The sequence below is a fragment of the Trachypithecus francoisi genome, unplaced genomic scaffold, assembly GCF_009764315.1.
Source record: "Trachypithecus francoisi isolate TF-2019V2 unplaced genomic scaffold, Tfra_2.0 Lachesis_group1, whole genome shotgun sequence".
NCBI lineage: Eukaryota > Metazoa > Chordata > Mammalia > Primates > Cercopithecidae > Trachypithecus > Trachypithecus francoisi.
This window is the reverse complement of record NW_022681454.1, coordinates 67,262,583-67,285,171: the sequence shown is the minus strand read 5'-3', so window position 1 is coordinate 67,285,171 and position 22,589 is coordinate 67,262,583. Positions and strand designations below refer to the sequence as shown.

The following is a 22,589-nucleotide window of genomic DNA, read 5'->3' as shown; positions in this document are numbered from 1 at the left end:
ATCATTTCCTCACATCTTCCTCATTCCTGACCTAATCCATTACAATCTGACTTCAACCCCCATTATTCTACCAAAATTTCTGTTACTAAATTCACTAGTGATAACTGTGTAGCTCTAAGCTCCTAATTTGCCTTATCTTTTGGCAGCATTCGGTCATGACCATGATAGACAAACAATCTCACTTTTCATCCTCAGTGACTACAGATTTCTGTGGTTTTCTTCTACCTCTCTAGCTACTTCCTCTTTCCTTTATAAGCTATTCTTACTGTACCATCCCTTCAAACCTCGATTTTTATCAGTGCCTCATTTTTGTAGATTTCCTTCGCTTCTCACACTACACCAATAATTCTTGATTAAAACTTAACATCAAAATTTAAAAGGAGATTTTTAAAAGAACTGACTCTTGGTGCCAGTCCATGCATATTGAATCAGCCTATTAAGGATAGAGAAGGGCTCATATGTTTACTTTCTGTTTGCCGTATGGTTGGTTTTAAAGGAGATATTGGCATATGCCCCAATGTAAGGACTCTTCCAGAGGAGCTCATGAACTTCTGAGTTACAACCTAAATGTTAATGATCACACAAATCCATTTATTTTGTCCATCTCTCTCTCCTAAAATTCCTATAAATTTGTAAAACTGACTGCTGGTTCTTAACACATTTATGGTATATAATCATCCCCAAATTCAGCCTGTCCCTAAATGAAAAAAGTATCTTCTCTATACAGAAGTAAAAATAAAAATTGTGTTTCCATGTTCCCTAGTTCAATGAGTGTAATGCCATATAACTAGTTGTACTGGCTGGGAGCAGTGGCTCACGCCTGTAATCCCAACACTTTGGGAAGCTGAGGCGGGCGGATCAACAGGTCAGGAGATCGAGATCACCCTGGTTAACACGGTGAAACCCCGTCTCTACTAAAACTAAATAATAATAATAATAATAATAAAATTAGCCGGTCGTGGTGGCGGGCGCCTGTAGTCCCAGCTCCTCCAGAGGCTGAGACAGGAGAATGGCAAGAACCCGGGAGGCGGAGCTTGCAATGAGCCGAGATGGCGCCACTGCACTTCAGCCTGGGAACAGAACGAGACTCCGTCTCAAAAACAAACAAACAAACAAACAAACAAAACAAACAAAAAAAAAAACTAGTTGTTCTCTCCGGATATCTGAGTCAACCTTTCCTCACCTTTAGCCTCACATTGAATCACTGACCAAATCCTACTGATTCTAACACAGCCAATGATAACCCTCTAAATTGCCTGCTCTGTTTCATTCCACAGTATAGCCAGTCCAGTCCAATTAAATCCTTGCCATAATTTTTCACTTGAAAAATCTCCTAACTGCTTTCTCTGCAGAAAAAGGTATGATCCTTAACAATTTCTTCAAAATACTGCTTCCAGAAAGATCTTTGCAAACCACCAATATAATCATGCCCCTCTCTTACTTCAGTCTTGTAATAGTCTCTTACTATTTTAACGTAAGTCCTTCCAGGGTTTTTCTTCTCCAGTTTTATTCAAGCTTGTTTGTCTCTCTATTTTCCCATTTCAGCAAAAATGAACTTATTTCAATTTCAATTATGTGGTCCCACTATTGATTCAGTTCTCTCCAATGGTCTGTGAAGGAGATCTGCAAAGGAAGGGAATTTTGGTAGAAAATATTAGTAAAGAAAACTCCTGACTGCCTTGGATACTGCTGGGTATGGATGTATTTCCTGGAACATACAGTCATCTAGAGAAAATAAGTAGAATCAGCAGGGGAGCAAAGCTTACAGATTAAGTTTGGCAGAGTGAAGAGATGGGAAGTATCTTGTTCCAAATTATATCATAGAGTTGTTAATCCATCTAAACTTGAAACTTGCCTCTCTCAGGAATTGCTTTTATGTGGGAAAAATCAATTTTGTTGCTTAATCCAGTGGGGAAGTTATTTGCTGTTATTTGAAGAGGAAGACATACTAACTGATACAACTTGTAAGTGGCAGAGCTTGAAGGCAAACCTATGTCTCCGTTCCAGTGTCTATTCTCCTTCCATCGTGCTAATACTTCCAAAAATTGCATTCACAGAATTCTAGTGCCCTTTAAAAACTAGTCACTTAAATTTTCACATTATCTTTGAAATGATTCCTAAAAGAGATGATTTTTATTGTCCCTTTAAATCTTAATATTATGCTTGTTTGCTGCAAATAATGAATGCCTTTAATTTTTATTTCAAAATATTTTCATCTTTCTTTATTTTACCCCAAAGTATTTTTCATCACCACAAAGAAGTTATAGACATTGCTCTTCAAAAATTAAGCAGTAGAATAATCATACCATAAAGCATATTACTATGATGGAAGGAAAAATCAATCTGAAATGTCTACGAAGTGTTTTGAATTGTTAATAGCCTAAAAAAGTGTAAACCCAGGGAGATGGCAGAAAAGAATTCAGAGATACTATCCACTGGTTGTCTGTACGAAGTGTTAAGGCAGAGCTAATACAGTAGTCTACTGACAGCTAAATTAGGACTAACGAACAGTCTGCTATTTTCACAGAACAATGTTGCATGAAAAGAGCAACACCATACAGTTTTTGGTGGCTACCTTGTCAGGTATGGTAACCAAACATGTATAATCTTACATATTGTTTTTATTCTAAAAAGAAAAGCCAACATTAGATGATATATAAAGCCTGAAAATCTTTACATCACAGACTACATCACATAAAGCAGCTTAATTCCACCCTACTATATACATAGATAATATGAGGCTGTTTCCTTCAAAAACAAAACATTGTCCTCACTATGTGACATAAATGCGCACATTCACAGTTCACTTTGGGAATGCTTCATTGCATAGAGAATACTCATTAGTTCTATGGTTCTGGTTCTGCTACTGTGTGACTTGAGGAAATAATTTTACTTTGAGGGCCTCAATCCTCATGTCTGTAACATCAGTGACTGAAATGACTGAAACTAAAATTATATATTTCTGTACTTAATGTACATTATATCACTTAATCCTGACAATTATCTTTTAGTATATTATTTTTCCCATTTTACAGATGAGGTAATGGAAGTTTGAAAACACTAATAGGGCAAGAGCCCAAGGTCCCAGAACTAATAAGCACATAGCTGAAATCTAAATCCAAGTATATCTGACTCCAAAGCTCTTTCTCTTGTATATATATCATACCTGCCCCAATGTTTGACTTGTGAAATACAAAGGTTCACTCTTTTGAACCACTTAATCCTACGTATCAATGAATTTTATGAGATCAATGACTGAAAATCGTATGTTACAGAAGCCAGCATCATCATAATACTCTATTTTATTATATATCAGATGAAAATCTTCAGGCATATCAATCTAAACAGAATAGACATTCGATTTTCCTGGGAAAACCACATTTTAGTATCAAATTTTCAAAAGTAAGTTACAAGATTTCAGAAAGGAAATGAGAAAGCAATAAAGTAATAATGAACTCTCTTTTCTTATTTTTTTATTTTATTATTCACTTTGCTTTAAGCATGTTAACGGGGACAAAATATGATATGAATTTGCCCTAAAAAGACAAAGGTACACTAAAAACTACTATATTAAAATTGAGTTTAAAAATGTAAGCAAAGCTGATTCTTTGTTTTGAAGGGATCCTTACCTTAGTCCTTAATTACCTCTAATGCTTAAGCAAATTATACCAAACTTCAAAACAACCTATATAATCATCAGCTTTCCAGACTTCAGGGGAGGATAAATAAGGATTACAGGAGACAGAAAGTCACACAAACTCAAAGACTATATTTTAAAGTGATGGCATGTACCAAAAATAAGCAGACAACTAGATGACCCAATAGTCCTAATATAAAATGAGAAGTGACCCAAATTTTTGCTGACAACTTGTCATTATTATATGTCAGTCTTGCAGTTTAGTCAAAATTTAATATTAATGTAAACTCTACATAATGATTTTTATCTAAATTTTTTTAACATTTGGTTAATGTTTTATCATTTAAAAAATAGTCAAAATATAAAGTAATACAGACAAAAATACTAACAAAGTACAAATATTGTGCCAAATGATTTTAGGTGGCTGATCACAAACATTTTAGTACCCAGAACTAATGATCCATCTCAAAATAACTACTAACATATATGATAGCAGGAAAATATTTTAAAATTAGTCTGTTAAAATACAATGGTTTATATATCTTAACAGTGTATAAAATTGTTGTTGTATTAATCACTTTTGTCTAGTTGACCTAATACCTATAATCGATTTTTGGTCACAAAATGACTGCAGTAGTTGGCCATTTGTCCTTTCTCAAAGGTTACAAAGAAAATACAAAATAAAGGAAATAATGTAAAATAAAAGTACTTCCTTTTTCTGTGATATTGTGGCAGACATTGTTTTATGCCTATTAATTACTCATATCCTTTTCCTTTCCTTAGTATCATAATATCAGTGTTATGCTTCATATCAGACTATGGATCAGAGGGGTCTTAGCAAACAATGATAACCACGTTGCTATTATCTTAGCCTCCCTTGGATCTGGTAGCCTTGTTACACAGGTCTGGCAATGAGATATGGACAGCAATCTGCTTGCCAATTTCTGGGAAAGTTTTGTTGATTAAACTAAAGGAATAATGCTGCTGACATGGCTATTGGTGCTTCTCTTTCCCTTTTTCTTATTCTGAATTGGTTGTAATACTGGCAGATGCATTAGCATTCTTGCAACCATAACACAATGAGCATGAGAGTAAGGCCAAGAAAAACACAAACTTTTGTCTTCACAGAACCCAAGCCACCAGACGTCTACCATCAAATTTTTTTCTTGGAAAAAAAAAAATTTGTAAGCCACTGTTGGATAGTTTTTTCTATTTATAACCTAATGTAATTCTACAGATAATATATACACAATGAACGAGAAAATCCAATTTACTGCCTTAGATTTTGTTCAAGTTATATAGAATATAACACCTACAATGACGGTTCATTCATTAAACAAATATTTATTGAGTATCTAATTAACTGCCAAGAATTGTAATAAGCCTTGGGGATGCATCAGTAAATAAAACAGGAAGTATCTTGATTATCATTTGGTCTTCTAATAGCTTGGCCCCGAGAAAAGAAACTCCTTTGAATTTATATTACCTGTTAGGTCATCCATCTGAATCTCTTAAATCAGACTCTCAGGATATGATTACATAAATTAACATTTAACATTTACAGATACATATATATAATATATATATGTTTTTATTGTTTTATTTTTAATATATATTTATATATAAACATACAAATATATTTTTATATATACCCATCTAAATTATAGTTATCTATCTAAATTATAATATCTAATTTAGATAGTTATATTCTGTTATAAATTCTAAATTAGATAGGATATAACGATATAAACATTTACCCTTACAGATATATATGTATTTAATATATATTTATTTATATATATTAAATATATATAAATATACATTTATATATGTGTGTGCATGTATGTGTATACGCTTTGCTATATATACGTATATACACATACATATATGAACGAGATATACATACATATGTACATATATTCATACATCAAAGCATATACATTGAGGATCAATATTTTAAATCAGTGATTATATCATTGAATATGCATCAAATCACACTTAGAATTCATTTTTCTTTTGCACAGTGATACTTGTTTTTATAATTCGCTAACATCTTGTATTTCCTTAATGTACATAGTGTTACCTGAATATCATCTATATCCCCTTTAGCCTTAGAACACTTTCATATTCCCTTTTATTAACAATAGAAACCATTTACATAGCATTTTCTAAGCATGAGTCATATGTGATATATACATGTAAGTAAATAAACAGTTTTTTTGAAGTGTGGTATTTCTATCACCCACATTCAAATCACCAGAAGTACTTTTTTTAAAACTAAAAATCCATTGACTCTTTATAAAACTACAAAATCAGGACATTAGGTGGAGATGAAAATGCAAGCGACTGCACTTTAGAAGTTCCCACACAACTACCGATCCAAGTAATTCTTATGCTCACTTAATTAGAGTTAGAAGTGAGCTAGCTATGCCTTGGCTCAATGAGGTGAATCTGCCTATTACACAACTGTATTGTCTGTATTGTGTAGCAATGTCAAATTGCAATAACAGTCTCTAAAAGCTAACTCTCAATCTTTATATTGATACAATTGCAGACTGGTTCCGGTGTCAGTACACATCTCACTTTAAGTATTTCTGTTCAAGCAAAGGTTCTTTAACAAGGATAAAGATCAGAATTATCTATGGGTGTTCTAAAAACTACAGATTTCCAGGTTGCAAAAGTATACATTTCCAAAGAATTTGCTTTAATCAATTATGATTCCATAAGTTTAGGTGAGTCCAGACATAGCATAATTAACAATATTCTGAGGTTGGTTCTAATGAGCACCTCTGCGTTAGGGACCATTGGTTTAAAGTAAACTTCACAAGATATTATAATTTCTGTTTTAGGCAGATTTATGGAAAGTTACAAGTCAGGATTATATCACACTGATCTTCTATACAGCATTCCTTTCATATTTTGTCACAGTAGTTTTTAAACTGAGCTCAGAACGGTCTGGAGATTCTAAAAAGATGTCTCAGAAGTACAAGCATATGGAGGGAAAGAGGAGACAAAAAAACCAGCCAGGAAACCCAATAATTCTTCTGTTACCTGCTTTAGATATTAAGCTTCCACAGTGATTTCTTTTGAATTTACTGCTGCTGCTGCTTAAAAAAAAAAAGTCCTTAAAACCACTGCTAACTTTATGTGCATGGTTTTCCACAGTGACTTATACAAGAATCCATCAGATAATCAGTGAAAATTAAAAATATTATTCATGGCATCCTTCAAACAAAAGCACCACTATGATAGCTTCTCTCAAACCCCAGAGTCGGAAAAACAAAAAAGTCAGTTACCTGATGAACTGACAGGTTTTCTATCAGGAAGTGAGAACTGTGTAACTGAAAGCCTATGCTTAACTTTTCTATATAATTGCTTTAGCATTGATGATAGTGGGATTTTCTTGATATGAGTTTTCCATATGCATATTTTCACATTCCATATTCATGTTTCCTTGTGCATATATTTATATTATTTTTATCTTCATTTATTTTCCCAAACTATATATATATATATAGTATGTTAATTTTTGAGAAAGGATCTCCCTCTGTTGCCCAAGATGAAATGAAGAGGAGTGATGAGGGCTCACTGAAGCCTCAACTTCCAAGGGCTCAAGTTATTTTACTACCTCAGCCACCTGAGTAGCTGGGACTACAGGTGTACGCCACCATGTCCGGCTAAGTTTTTGTATATTTTGTAGAAACAGAATTATGTCATGTTGCCCAGGCTGGTCTCAAACTCCTGGGCTCAAGCAATATACTTGCCTTGGCCTCTAAAAGTGCTGGGATTATAAGCGTGAACCACAGTGTCTGGCCGAAGTATACTCTTTTTATAAAACATTATTCCTTCCTTGAAAGATGGTAAGCATAAATAAAATACAAATCATAATACTAAGTATATTTAGATAAATGTAATCTCTAGCAAATGGGTGCAACCCAGAGCTCCAGAGTCGTACACACTTGATTCTATCCTGTTAATTTATGTGCTATATGACCTAGTGAAAAATTACTGAACTTTCCCAAAACCCAATTTTACTCCATCAACTGAAATAATAATTTCAATTACACAGGGTTGTTGTGAAAATTAAAGGTGATTGTGTGGTAATAGTCTCCATAGCAGTTATAATTTGAACCCTCCCATCTAGAGGAAAATTTAATTCAAAGAACTCTTATAGATCAGGAGAATCTAATATTAACCCTGTGATATTTAGGATATATTTGGTATTATTTTAGAGTAAATGAAAACGTCCTTTTTTTTTCTGAAGAAATAGTTAATTTAAAACGCTCACCAGATGCTAACTAAACTGTACTTAAAAAACCTTTATCACCCATTTTAAACTTTCTTCCACATAAATCTATCTTATAATGCTGTTCTATTCACATCATTGATAGCATCAATTTTTTCTGCCGTTTTCTCTCCGATATTAAGAATTCGTGACAGCTTGTAAATCTAAAGGACTTCATAAAATAAGTGGTAGTCAAAATAATCCAAGAAATCTAGAAAAATGAAAGAGTAAATCCTTCTGCCCCCAAGAAATTTAAACCATTTAGAAACACATGTTTTATATTAATTGTTTTTCTGGAGGTAAAATTAAGAAATGTTTAAAACAAAAAATAAAAAAAAATTATTTTATGTTGGCTGATAGCTGTTCAAGTTACATGAATTTTGAGAATTTATCATAAGAAAGCAGGGGCCTTGAGAAAGCTGTAGTTGATTAAATTACAAAGAGATAGTGAGTACAGGATGTCTATGAATTGTTTTCTAGCAGCTTGCTAATCTCAGTAGAACCTTCTTCTCATTTATACTTCTGGTAAGTCTAAAATACAGTATTCTACTAACAAATTTCTTGGAATTAACTCGCTTTGGTTGGCAAATCATACAATTTTTTAGTTGGTAACTTTTCAGTTTAGCAAAGATTACAATACCAGAGATTCTGAACTCTGTTAGTTATGGATTTATGAAAAAAGCTATGTTGGCTTCACCAGCAACACAGTAATGAGGTAAGACTTGGTGTACTTAATAGCAGTGACTTTAAAGAAACAAGTAAGTTACTTAATAATATTCGTTCACTAAACATAAATGTATAGATTATAACATGCTTTACGGATGCTCCATATGGAATAGCAAGAATTGGAGCTGGCTCTCAATGAGTTTACAGACAGGCAAGCTTTCTTCATATTGATACATTTGGAATATGCAAAAAAAAAAAAAAGACGAAGAAGAAGATATTTTGCTGCCAGCTTTTTTGGAACTAACTTGCTGTCTTTGGCAAATCATGCTATTTCAGTGGTGATTCTCAGTTCAGAAGAGAGTTTTTTTTTTTTTTTTCTAGTTAACCTTTACGTTTTACAAGGATCTCTATTCCCATCAAAGATCAGAAATGTACAGACAAGCAAAAACACAATTCCATCTCAGTGTGATAGACAACACCTAGAATAAAAATGGGCACACAATCCTGGGAAAATCTTGTACAGACCTAGGCATAAATATCAAATTATTTAGTGAAGAAAAGAGGTGAGTATTTCTGACTGAGCTCACAGAATCCTACTGCACTCAGAGCAGCTCTTCACCACAGGAAATGGGAGTGCAAGGAAGGGGAACGGGCAGGACAGGTGGGCCAGAAACAAAATACTAAGAACTCTGTACTCAAGTTCAAGGAGTTAGAATTTATCCTGAGGGCACTGGAGGACTATTGAAAGGTTTTACCCTGGAAGTAAATAAAGACTGCTTGAGCTATTGAGCTGAAGTCAAGTGTTTTTCTTCTGGCATTTCCATTTGCAATGAATATTAGACAGTACTCACTGACTAATGTAGAAAAATAGACCTTGCTCAATGTCAGAGTGCCAACCATACTGTTTTAACATATGTAATACTTAATAATTATTTACTATATGCTAGAACTTTTACGGAACATATTATTAATAATTCAATCTTTTCAATTATATACCATATTGTTATAATCATCTCATTTCACAGACAAGAAAACATAGGCACAGAGAGGTTTACTAGCTTGCCCAAGTCACACAGCTCTAAATAGTTGAACCAGGTTCCTGAGCCCATGGTTTTACCATTTTGCTATACCTCTGCTAAAATGTTGCACTGATTCTGCAGTAATAAGACATTGGCTTTGATACTAGTTCTAATTTTTTTTTTTTGTTTTTTTGGTTGAGACAGAGTCTTGCTCTGTCGCCCAGGCTGGAGTGCAGTGGCCGGATCTCAGCTCACTGCAAGCTCCGCCTCCCGGGTTTACGCCATTCTCCTGCCTCAGCCTCCCAAGTAGCTGGGACTACAGGCGCCCGCCACCTCGCCCGGCTAGTTTTTTGTATTTTTTTAGTAGAGACGGGGTTTCACTGTGTTAGCCAGGATGGTCTCGATCTCCTGACCTCGTGATCCGCCCGTCTCGGCCTCCCAAAGTGCTGGGATTACAGGCTTGAGCCAACGCGCCCGGCCTAGTTCTAATTTTTTAATAGATCAAACTCTCTTGTTTCAGTTCCCTAATTAACACTGAGCTTCTTTAATCTATTCTGCAGTCTTTGTTATGAGATTCATGTGGAATAGCGGTTTTCATAATAAATGCTACAAAATATTGATTATAAAATATTTAATATAACCTTGTATGTAAAGGAGGAAAAAAGCACCCACAGGGTTGGCTTGGACAGGAGATGAAAGGTGAGTGCATTTTCCAGGAAACCTTTCTGTCTTCTCTCTTGTTATAAAAAGTAGTGCTGCCTAAAATAATATACTCTATCATGAGTTAGAATAAAACTATTTTAAAAACTTTCCTCTATTTTTAACAGAGCAAGAGGTAGTGATCAGCAATAGATAGCACTTCTTAACAAAATCTTAATAGGATTTCGGGTATTCAAGCCGAGATATACAGTGTCTAGTCTGGGCTAGAGACTGGGAACTGGATTGTTTATACACTAGAGTAACAGAAAAAAAAAAAAAAAATTAGGAAAGGTAAAGCATAGATGCTGTGAATTGGAAAGAGGAAAATATGTGGAAACAGATCTCCCCTTGTGCTAGTGAGTATCTGGACAATGAAGAGAGAAGATATTAATAGGAGGTAAATCATTGTATAAGAGTATGATGACCAGCAGCTGACAAGTGTTTAATAAGAGGGAAAAAATTATAGCTATGACTAAGAATGAGAGGAAATATCTCCAAGACTTCACATACATTTTTTAAGACTTGTTTTGAGGAAAATAAATTAATATATATGTAAATCACTTAGAACAATGTCCCCCACACAGTAAGTCAATAATAAATGTTAGTTATGATTACTTTATACAGGTGTGTGCATTCATGAGCCTGCAAACACAGGCATACATTTTAAAAGCAGATCTAAATATAATATATTCCAAATTTATTTTACCTGTTTATGCTCACCTAAGTAAAAAAGAAAAGCCTTATAAAATTACATTAATACCTTTTGAAAATATAAAAATTCAAATATCTTTCCAGGTTATATTTTTAACTCTGCACATAATCAAACAGATGAGAAACCTATATATTTCAAACTAAAAGTAAAGGTATAGACTCATAATATTAGTAATTTCTAAGAATCTAATTCTTCCAACTGTCCACTTTCAGCAGCATTTTTCATGTCCTTTTAATGAATTTCTATACAGACTATATATATATGACATTTTATACATATGTGTGTGTATTTAAAAGTGAAACTCATAACATACTATTCTTATAGGACTAAATATTCAAAATATTTGAAAATATTTATTGGTATGATTTGTGGCAAAAATTAAAAAAAAAAAAAAAATCTGCCCTCTACCAGTCTACCTGAGGGCAAATGAGGTAAAATACAACATTTACAACCCATGACCCTTGTACTGATGGTTTTCCATTTATTTCCTAATCAAATTCCAATATTCAATATTAAATAATTAGGAAAACGAACAGAAAATCAAGATAATGTCATATGGTTGTTTTTTACCTTGGATAGCTCTATGGAAAATGTGCATGTAAATTCCTGTTTTCAGATTGTTTTCCAAGCCTAGATTCCTTTTAATCATACAATGCAAGGAAGATGATGATCTGTGAGTGTGAAATCATACCTCAAATATTCTATATGTAGTAATAGGAGAAAGGGAGAAAAGACAGGGACTAATATTTTGGTGTACCCACTTGGCTTTAGGAAATGTACTAGGCTACATAGGCACATTATTATTTTATTTTCTCAGCAACCTTGTGGGTGTGCCTTTACATCTTCATTTTAACGATGTGGAATCTGAGGTGGATGGTTCAAGACCATATCACTGTCTAAGACCATGGTTGAGCTGGGTTCCTGGTCTCTACATCTCCCCTTTCTAAAAGAGGCATAATTATCATGAAGTTAATACAAATTAAGCTACAGGACACTTAAGAACATGGGCCACTTCCATGTCACTTGAGGCATAAGCAAAGTGTTTATGAAATCCTTGTTTGTGTTACACTTGCAAAGTAGAATATTTTTATACTCCTTTTCTTAATGAAATTCCCTCAAATAACATAATCTTTTATTCTTATCCTTACCCAGCAAACGAAGAGTAACACACAGACCATGGAGGGCATTTAAACAGTTACATTCCCAGACTTCCTCTGTTCCTCTACAACCTATATTTGTGTATTGCTCTAACAATTAGAAAATGGTTTTATTTGTTTTCCATAGCAATTATATGAAGTAGGCAGTACCATTATTACCATAATACAGATAATTGAACTGAAGTTTAAAATAAATAAATGAGGGCCAATAATTTAGCGTTAGTGTTAGAGACTAGCACTAACAAAAACTAAAACCATGTTTGTTATTGAATTCAAAACAGTTAGATTTGGTTAACTGGTTTTGTTTGTTTGCTTTGTTGTTGATGTTGTTGTTGATTTTTCTGTACTTCCACTGCAACTAATTCTTTCACTACTTTGTTTCACAAGTTTAAATCAAAAACAGTGACTTCAAATCTGCATGATTAAGGTAATTTTGCTGTTGTTATTGTTGCCTTCCCTCCTTCTAGAGATATCAAATATCATGGTTTGAAACTAGGCGTGGTTAAAATTCTTCAGACACAGCAGTTTTCACGTATCTTCTACCTCAGAAGTCTGGCTGTATCCCCCATCTTAGGAGGCCCAGTGTGGCATTACTACACTGTCTAGAGCAAAACTCTTAAGTGAGATGACAGTGCATTATCATCTTCCATGAGGCTGGGCAGTCAGCCTCACCTTTTCTGCTAGTACACATGGTGAAAGCTTTGGGTGAAAGTTAGAACTTGGCTCTCTAAGCAAGCTCCTGCTGTGGACTGCTGGGCTGAACTGCTGCCAGCCGGATCTGCCTACTGAGTTTGCCTTTCCTTAGAAAAGACATTAACAAGCATCCTGGAAAGGGAAGGTGCTGTCATTGCAAAGTAAATAAGTTAGCTGTCTTATAAGAAAGGCAAAACTGACAGAGATGTCTTAAAAAATTCTGATGTATGAATTAAGTGAAAAAATGTATAACTGGGTTTGACACAATCTATTCTGTAAGCAGAGTCCCACAATTTATTTACAAGAAGACTATATATTATCTTCTTAACAAACACACAATCTGAAATCTTGACTTCCTTGAGGGTGTTGGAATAAAACAGGCTGGGGCTCTTACCCTCTTAAATCATTTTGACTTAGTCGCGGATAGAAGGAGGGAGGAAAAGAAAGAAGAAAAGAGGAAGACAGGAAGGGAGAGAGACATGACAAATGAAAATAAGAGTGTAAAATTAATATAAGAGAAAAAAGACATTACCCATCTCTTAGTAAAAGAACAGACTGTATTTTCTCTAAATCTTCCAATACTTAGCCTGAAACATGTTTCCAAGTAAGAACATGTTCTTGCAAAGCATATGCAAAATATTTCAACCCTCAGGTTTTGGCTCTTTATTTTTATTTATTTTTATTTTTTTACCAGAATAATCTACTGAACAGAGTTGTGTGGCTAGTGTATTTAGAACTGAAGACAAGCTTGATGAATGCAGAAGATGGCCTGGGCAATAGTCCAGCAACTAAAACATAATTAGAATTATCACAGACACTTTAATCCCAATTATTTAATCTGTGGGGTGTCCAACACAACAAGTGTTTGGCATAACTCAACAAAACAGATCTTACAGAGAAAAAGAAGGAAAAAAAAAAAACAAAACAAATTTATGAAACACAATGAAGTAAGGATTTATTTATACTTTTTTCGTTAGACTGGGGTTTTATCTTCAGGGTCATAGTAAAACAAATGTAAAATTAGAATGCGTGAGAGTGTGAGAGTGTGTGTGTGGGCAGAGGTGATATTTTCAAAAATAAGATTGAAAGCCTTACTCAAAACTGTTATTAATATCAAGTTTATGGTGATACCATATTGACATCCCTCTCCCTACCCTTTCTTTCAGCCTTCCAGCAACCTTTCCACACACTCAACACACATCCATGGGCACATAGGCCAAAATCCCAGGCAAGTTATTGCACTCTGCTTGATAAGCACACAATGATTAAAGGCATGAACACTTTATCACTGAGAGACACAGAGGAAAGAAGGCATGCCCTAGGTTCTACTTTTGTCTGACAAAGTTTTGTTATGCTTGCCTATAGTATAAGTAATAATTTAAGAGATATTAATAAAGTAACACATAAGCTGATCAGAGACTAAAGACTGCAAACCCTACAGGAAAAGAAGAGCTACAGAAAAGTTTAATTATGAATAGAACCTACTAGGACTTTTTAAACTGGGATACAATTAAGTGGCACTCTAAAGGCAAAACACACACACTTTTTAAAAAGGGGTTTTCAGGAAATTTTTAAATATAGAAGTGACCGCTTATGGTTTCTTTAAATTACTATCAATTTAAAATCATTTCACGAAGTTCTACTAACATTAAAATGACAATAAATGTCATCATACCAAACCACAGAGTTTTTAAGAACTCCAAGTGGACACCTACTAAATTACAGTTTTATTTTATGACTTTGTAACACCTGGGATTCTCATTAGGGATACTGGATGAAAATTTGAACTTTTAGGAAAAAAAAAAAAAAAAAGACCTTCAATTACTACAAATTTCACCAGACACAATTCAACTTCTTATGTATCTTATAGCACTTTTTCTTTCTATTTATTTTTCTTTGCACTTACAGATATATCAGGTAACAATTGTTTAAGATGGTAATAAAATAGATTAAATGGGAATTTTAAAATCTGGTTCTTGAAATTAATTGATCAGAATTACATTTTAAACCACTCAATTAAATATTTCTTGTTGTTATTATAATAGGAATTTTAAAATTAGAGCCATATCTTTATTTTATGTGATAAGAATAATTGCAATGAATAAATCCTCTGTATGGGAACTCTATAGGGTCAAAAGAAAAATGCAAATTCCAATAAAGTCTTAATATTCAAAAATAACTGCACCACTATTTATTTGGAGCTTCATATGGAAATACCTATTTCACACTACAATTTATATGACATCAGATTCTGTTTTTGTAACAGCTTCTTTATTACAAGAACATTTTGTGTATGTTAATAAATGAATTGTCCAAAATAAGTTGTTGTTCAAAATTTATATTTAAAATTGCTACACTGCTTCCATTTTTACCTTGCTCAAACACTTTAAAATCTATCTCATTAATTGAATACAAACAGATGTCTGGAAAGTCAGAAACTAAAAGTAAATATTAAATAGAGAAAAACCGTCCTAAGAATTCATGCTAATTATTTTGGAAGTTCAAAACCAAATACTTAAAAAATAGATCATTCATATTTTGAAGTAAACATTTTCAATGGCACCAATTATTTATACTAGATTTTCAACATCTAATAATTTTCAGTTTTCTAACTGTCATATAGTGCCTTCAAAAATTGTAATTAACACATTAGAAAATCTCTTGTTATTTATGTATCTTCTATCACTAATGCATTTCACTCAATAAACATTTTGTTGATTAAAGATAGATACTAATAATTTTTTCTAAAATATATGAACCCATTTTAATCTGTGTTTACAAAGCCTTCAGAACTCATTTTTTCTTTGTATCTACCTTTATATACACCCATAGAAATATCAACCAATTACACAAGGATAGTACATATGATAAATTTTTAAAATCAGTTAACTGTTCCATTAGGTATATATGTATACAACGGACTATAATAACTCTTTTGAAGAAACTCTTATCTATCCTATGGATTACATAACTTTTGAAAAATAAATATGCATTTACTCAGAAGGGCACAGCAGTAGGAGCCATTCTCCACCTGAAATATAGTCACTAGAGATATTATAATAGCAAGAATCATTCTGAGTTTCTAAGTAAGAGTTGACATTTTTGACTCTAACATTGCTTTTATAATAACAATTCACTCTTTCTGAAAAGAAAAAGCAAATACTACGATCAATTTTTAATGATTAATAAGCAAGACATGAAATTCAAACCTCAATTAATTCTGATGCTTTATAAAAACCATTGTGAGCTATTTTAAGATTGTTTAAAATGATGTCATAATCTTTAAATAGGTATCCCTGTTAACTTAAATTGGAACTATTCATTAATAAAGTAGAATATATAAAATATATGCTAATTTAAATTTTTAAAATTTCTAAGGAGTTATCGATGATTTGTTCAGCAATTATTTCTTTGAAATATGAGCACTATATTTTTCTTTTGAAAAAAGAACATTAAATTTGATTCATAAAATGGATAATAACTATAGTTACCTAATATAATCATGTACATTATACTCTATTCTTACAGTCAAAGGTAGCAAGCTTTCTACCAAATGAAAAAGAAACTAATTGCCATTCAAGCAAATACATTTAAAAAAGCACTCCAGACAAAGGGGATTCAAGTGGTAGAGTCAATCAACAAAAGTGTGGTGGAAATAACTAAAGCACAGTTATTTTCTCAATAGCAGCAATCAATTCTGAATAAACTATGTAATTAAAAAGTTTGGAAATGTTTGCTGTAAATACCTATATAATTTCCTTTTAATTTGCATGTAAAGATACAAAACACACATACTCTAAGTAGTCATATTTTATAGAGAATAATAATATAAATACGTTATAGTAAATAATTTTTTCTAGGTGTAAAAAGTGAAACTTTTTTTCCATACCAACTATATTCTATGTGAATTGGAATAAAGAGCCAACAGTATTTCCAAATGACAATATTACTAGAAGAATATTTCCAATCAAAGAAAAATCTTTGTTTTAAATGCAGAAATTGTTCACTGTCCTCTTTGTCTTATATGAGGAAATGAAATCCTCTTACCTGTCACCCTAACACTCAAGAAGATCTTTGTCTACTTCAAAAGGAGCTTAAAATGTCAAGACTTAGGTCCCCTTTTCATGGTTTATTAAGCAAAAAGCCAAAACTATTCATGGTCCCTTGTAGTTTCAACAATCTATGATTTAAATAGGGGTAATAGCTCTCTTTTCTTGTTCAGTAATGTCCTGGTGAGGAAATTATTTTACTGTCCTTTTTTCTGTGGGGTCCTGCCGATTTATCTAAAAGGAAATGAATTACAACGGGATGACAAGGCCACAGAATAATGCCATTTAGTTTTACAAATCTATTATGTCCTCCAATCTATTTTATGGGCCTGGTTCTCTTATAAGCCAAGAAAAACCCTAAAACAAACTTTTTTTCCCCCTTTTTTATCTTTGCAAGGAAAACATTTACAAGTTTATGATTGTTTTTCAGGCAGTTTAGCCTTTTCTTCCCACCTTATGTGTTTCTACCCCACTTTCTCAAACATACAAAACATTCAGAGACAAGAAACCGGACTTTTCAAATCCAAACTGCTGACAACTGTCAGAAGCACTTTACTGGGACATTACTGACTGTAGCTTCAATGAATTAAGCTTGATTCACTGCGGGTGAATCATTTTCAATGCAGAGCTGTTCAGCAGTAATTGGCCAAGAATCCCTGCTGTGAAAAGCACTTGTCAAATAATGCTTGTTTACAAATATATCTCCAGACAGCAAAAAGTGGCAGTTACTGAATATGTTCAGGGCCACCTCCAAAATTTATAGCAATGAACATGAACCCTTTACTTACTAAATTTATTTAAATTTTCACTTGAAGATACACTTGCTAATATTTGTCCTGCTTGATCAGAGACAAGTCTGTTTCTAAATATACCTCTGAAATCTTTTATAATAAAAGTTTTGAATATTATACTGTAAACCAAAGGATTCTTCCACATGTAGTTTATGACCAATATACTAAAACTACTAATGATATATTTAACTTATAAATTGCTTAGAATTCAGACTAAAGGGTAAATTTTCCTCTTATTGTCTGCTATCCAACATATTCATACATACCAAATAAATACATTTCATAAAAGTCCAAAATTCCAGATATATGTTTGGCTTTTTCTGCTCAATTCTGCTTGCTTATACCTAACAAAGTTAAATTTAAGAAATGACTAGAATAGCAACTATGAATGTACACTCACATTTATTCTGTATGTTTTAATTTTTTTTTCACATAATGGGAGCATTCATAATACATACACACATACACACACAGTCTTTGGGAAATCATTAAGCATCTGTAGATTGCAGAAGACAAATTATATGAGAACAAGTGATTAATGAGTTCAGCATATACATCATATCTTTCTGCCCCCTGACCTTCCCAAGTCCCTCCAGAAGCAAATAAACAAATTGGAAAACTCTAATCTGAATCTCTAAGAAAGCCCAAACATTTTATCAAATAAGTATTTTAATACACTCTGCTGCTCAATTTATAGCAATAGCATGGAGAAACAAGAAGAGAAGAATCTATATTTCACAGAGCAGAAATAAAGGTCTAGGATACTAAGTGGAAAGATGGAAAACTGTGCTCAGCTGAGATAGGATGGATTAGATAATGACATAGATATTTATACAATTTTATTTCCAATTAAGTATAATAGTGACATATTACAAAATGTGCCCCCAAACATCAGGCTTTTTTCAGAGCACCAGGTGGTAAGGTACATCTCATTTTTTATTAGATCTCCAAGCCCCATCTCACTGTAGTCCAAGTTTTGCTGTGTGACGGACTAAATGAGGTAAGACAATACAATCTATGGGTGTTAAATCTGCAACAACAGCCAGGTTATGTTCCACAAGATTCCAGCTCTGCTTTCAACACCTTAGGAGACCGGCGCTGTTTCCCCTTCCTTCTCTTTCCTTCTGCCTCTTCCTCCCTGCACAGTCTTGGCTCTTGTTCCCATTCAGTGTAACTCTCCCTGAGAATTCAATTCTTCCAATTTTCTAACCAAGATCGACACCCTTTCATCCCCACCTAAGTTCTCCTCTTCCATCACACCTGGAGAGAGGACTTGAAATCCAACGGAAACACGAAAGGATGAATGATATTACTGTTAAACCCCTTCAAATTCAAACCAGGATGCCCCTTTCGGTGGAATAAGACAGTTAAGAAAAGAGCCTCCTCTAACACTGTTATAATCCTCCAGACGTCTAACAGAATGAATTTAAAATAAGGTGTTAATAAAAGGTCTACGACTCCCAAAAACACTTTTTCAACTTTATCAGAAAGAGAAAATGCCCGATTGTTTGCCTTAAGCGTGAGAGATTACCTATATATGTATATAGATAAATGTAGATAAGTACAAATAAGTCTTTAATTAGCGTTTAAAAAATAAAATTAGAGGTTAAAGAGAAAGTTCATGGGATGGGGGGAAGGCAGCCTCTATCTGCCCTGCTTTCACACCTTTCCTTTAGAGCTGGCATTGCTGGGATACCAGCTCAGCGCCTTCTCCTACAGCGGAGACTGAACCCATGCAAGTCACGAGGACACACACGACTCCACCACTGCTGCTTCATCTTTCCGGTCTAGTGTCCCGTGCCCAGGAGTGGAAGGAATTCTGTAAGGTTCTGAGCCTCACGTGTCGCATCCACAACCCCAAACCCGAAACCCCACTGTTCTAGCCAAAGGGGGTAGGTTTTTCTGTTTTCATAGTGAAGCTGAAAGATCTGGTTCTGAGATGCTGTTCCCGCTCCTCCGCGAGTAATGAACCCTTGGGCTGAGACCCGAGCTCAATCCGGGTGTGGGAGAGGAGCGAGAGCGGCTGGAGGGGACCCAAAGGCAGAGGGCTCAGATCCAAGAGGCAGGCGGGCAGAGGGGCTGAGCACTGCTCCGGGAGCACGGAGAGCGGCACAGGTGTTGCTCCCGGCCGACCCTACTCTCCCAGGGACAGTATTCTGGGTCCGGAGAGCAGGATTGGGGGTAGGGAGGGGGACTGGGTACTCCCGGATCAGGTGCTGGCCAAAGCAGGTCTTTTCCCTCTCTAAGACATGCCCAGCTGGGTTTTAGCAGTAACTTCCTAGCAGCGACACTCCCCCTCGCCCCTCCTCCCGCGGCATCCCACCTTCTCGTCTTCTTCCACCTTGGCTTGAGTGTGACAATGAACTCCCCAAAGAAGAAGGGCACCCAACAGTGTGGGGCGCCTTCTGTCCTTCGCTATACTCCTCCCATGAGAAATAAAAGCTCCTGCCACCCACCCCAGAATAGCAGCTGGTGATGCCCTAAATAACAGCTCCCAGCAGGCACTTTCCCCAAAAATAAAAGCATCCAGCCACCCCCACAACGTTTCCCATCACTGGCCTCAAATAACGGTTTCTAAAAGCCCCACTGCTCCAGAGATCCTTGTCGCTGAGCTTCAAACAGTTCCCACTCCTTCAAGCCCTAAATGTCACTTCCCCACGCGCCTTAAGTGAGCCCCAGCCGCACCCATTCCCCTGGTACGGGCCTCGACCTCCTTTCCCCCAAGGTTTTCCACCTTCCCAGCCCCCCAATCAGCCTCTGTCCACATGCATGTTCCTTGCCCAGCACTCCGAAGCTAATGTCAAACAATGCAACCAAAAACCGCAGAGGGAGCGAAAAGGCCAGTGGAAGGAGACGACAAATATTAATTTGAGATGAGAGTGCGATTTAGTCTGCAGCAGCAGCCTCCAGCGCGCTGAGACTCGAACTCCCCAGGCCCCGCCTAGCCCCTCCGCCCCAGGTCGCCCCGGTCCCCACCCCCATCTCCCTACCTTCGTTGCTGGGGCTGGCCAGGAGGGTCCGGAGTGCGGTGCACAGGAGAAGGCACGTCCAGAGGGGAGCACGGCGAGGTGCAGAGTAGCAGCCGGCCAGGGACGCTGGGGTGATGGGGGTGTCGCCGCCTCCGCCTGGGGGCCGCCGGCGTCCCGCACCCCGGGGCCCCGAGCCCCGCATCTTCTCCGAGCCTCCTCCGATGCAGCTGTCCCGCGCGGCTCAGTCCACCGCTTCGGCCTCGAGGAGCCGCCAAGGGAGACTCGGGAGTCCTCCTTGTCTCCCCGTGGGGTCCTACGCCTTCTGGCACGCGGCTCCTCCAAATGCGGGAACCACGGATCCGCTGAGACAGCTGAAGTTTGCTTCTCGCTCTTCTCGCCTTCCCCTTTGGTGGGGTGAAATGAAATATTAGTTCTGGTTGCTAGTGCAGTTCTGGACTCGGATCAAGGGTGTCAAGAGGGTCTCGCGTCCTGTTCCTTTGCCTTTTAAAAATACTTTTTACGGTTTGAGAATTTTTAAATGCCACTAGGGGAAAGGTGAAGGTTCTTTGCAGTCTTCAGTGTTGAAATGGACGAAGGTAAGGAAGACAAATCATTTTAAGGCGAAATCCCCATTTTTTTTTTTTTTTTTTTTTTTTTTTAAGGAGGAAAAAGCAGGGTGGCTAAGGATAAAGAAAGCGTAGTTGAGAAAATGTGGAGAATGAAAAACAGGAGAGCAGCGAGCAAAAGCAAAGATCCAGAGTTCAAAGAGCCTGGCAGAAGGAAATAGCTGCGGGCTGAGTACTGACGAGGGGAGGGACTGACGGCGGACGGCGGGCAGGAGCGAGGAGCTGGGCTGCGGCGGCCCAGGAGCTGCTGCGGTTCCCGCTGCTCGGGGAGGAGGCGGTGTGTGCGCGGCTGCAAAGGCGAGGTTGAAACTGCACCGCCAAGGCGCGCTCCTGCTGTGTCTGGAGCTCTGGCGTCCCCTCTGCCTCCCGGCTCAGCGCCTCCCACCCTCCTTCCCTCCTCCTCTTCCCAGCTCCCCCGCCCTCTGCTGCTCGCAGCCTTGCCAGTGAGAATCTACTGTAAGTGTGAGTTGCTTCGACGAAGTCACACACCCACGGAAAGAAGTAATCTGGAGGCTGCTGTGGTGAGTGTTGCCTAGCGGTCTCCGGGAAAGGCGCGTCTTCCTCCCGGGATAATTAGGGCGAGTAATCCTCCTGACGACGCTGACGAGGACTGGGGCTCCCGGGAGGCGGAAGGCAGATCAGCCTCAGCTAAGCCGGCCGCCCTTAGAGACGCGGGTCCCTCTGTTTGGCATCTTGTCTGCCGCCCCTTACAGGCTGTGGCATCAACAACCTTGTCGTCACATCGCCGCGCATTCGCAGGCTCTGCTGGTCCGTGGCTAGTTTCTTAAACACCCATACCGCTTACCGCTGCTGATCCTTTCTGTTCTTCCCATACTTCGATGGCTGGAATAGGAATTACTCAACGTTTCCTTCAGAAGTAAATTGTAGAGTAAATAAAGAGGCAGTAGCTCTGTTTGAGATTTCAAGGAGTCAAACAATTTGACTATTGAGATTTGCAGTGTGCCAGGTACTTTCATAGGTGGCGATTTAATTCATTTATTTCATTGATAACATGTTTTAGTATTTTTAGGAATTGTACGATATGCAGGTACATGTCATACATTCCAGAGAAATTAGCCTCGGTCAAATAAATTCAGGGTTTTGAAAAATTAATTATTTTAATTGATTGTGCCCTATTGCATTGAGAGATTTACAAACAGTGAAGAAAAAAAAAAAAAAACAGTTAAGACAATCAACTTTCTATGCTTCACCTCTATTATGTATTTTCTTGCTTTAGTATATTCCGCGATTTATTCATTCTTTCAAAGAGATACATTTGAAGGACA

At 36.3% G+C, this 22,589-nt stretch overlaps 1 protein-coding gene across 1 annotated transcript in view; it reads right to left on the bottom strand.

The window, feature by feature from the left end:
• The window catches only part of EPHA5 (EPH receptor A5), a 351,895-nt gene extending 330,126 nt beyond the window's left edge, over positions 1-21,769 (bottom strand). Inside the window, exon 1 of the mRNA XM_033214556.1 lies at positions 20,699-21,769. Coding sequence (XP_033070447.1) covers positions 20,699-20,879 — 181 coding nt within the window. The 5' untranslated portion in view covers positions 20,880-21,769. The remainder of the gene's footprint in view (positions 1-20,698) is intronic.
• Positions 21,770-22,589: the final 820 nt, after the last annotated feature.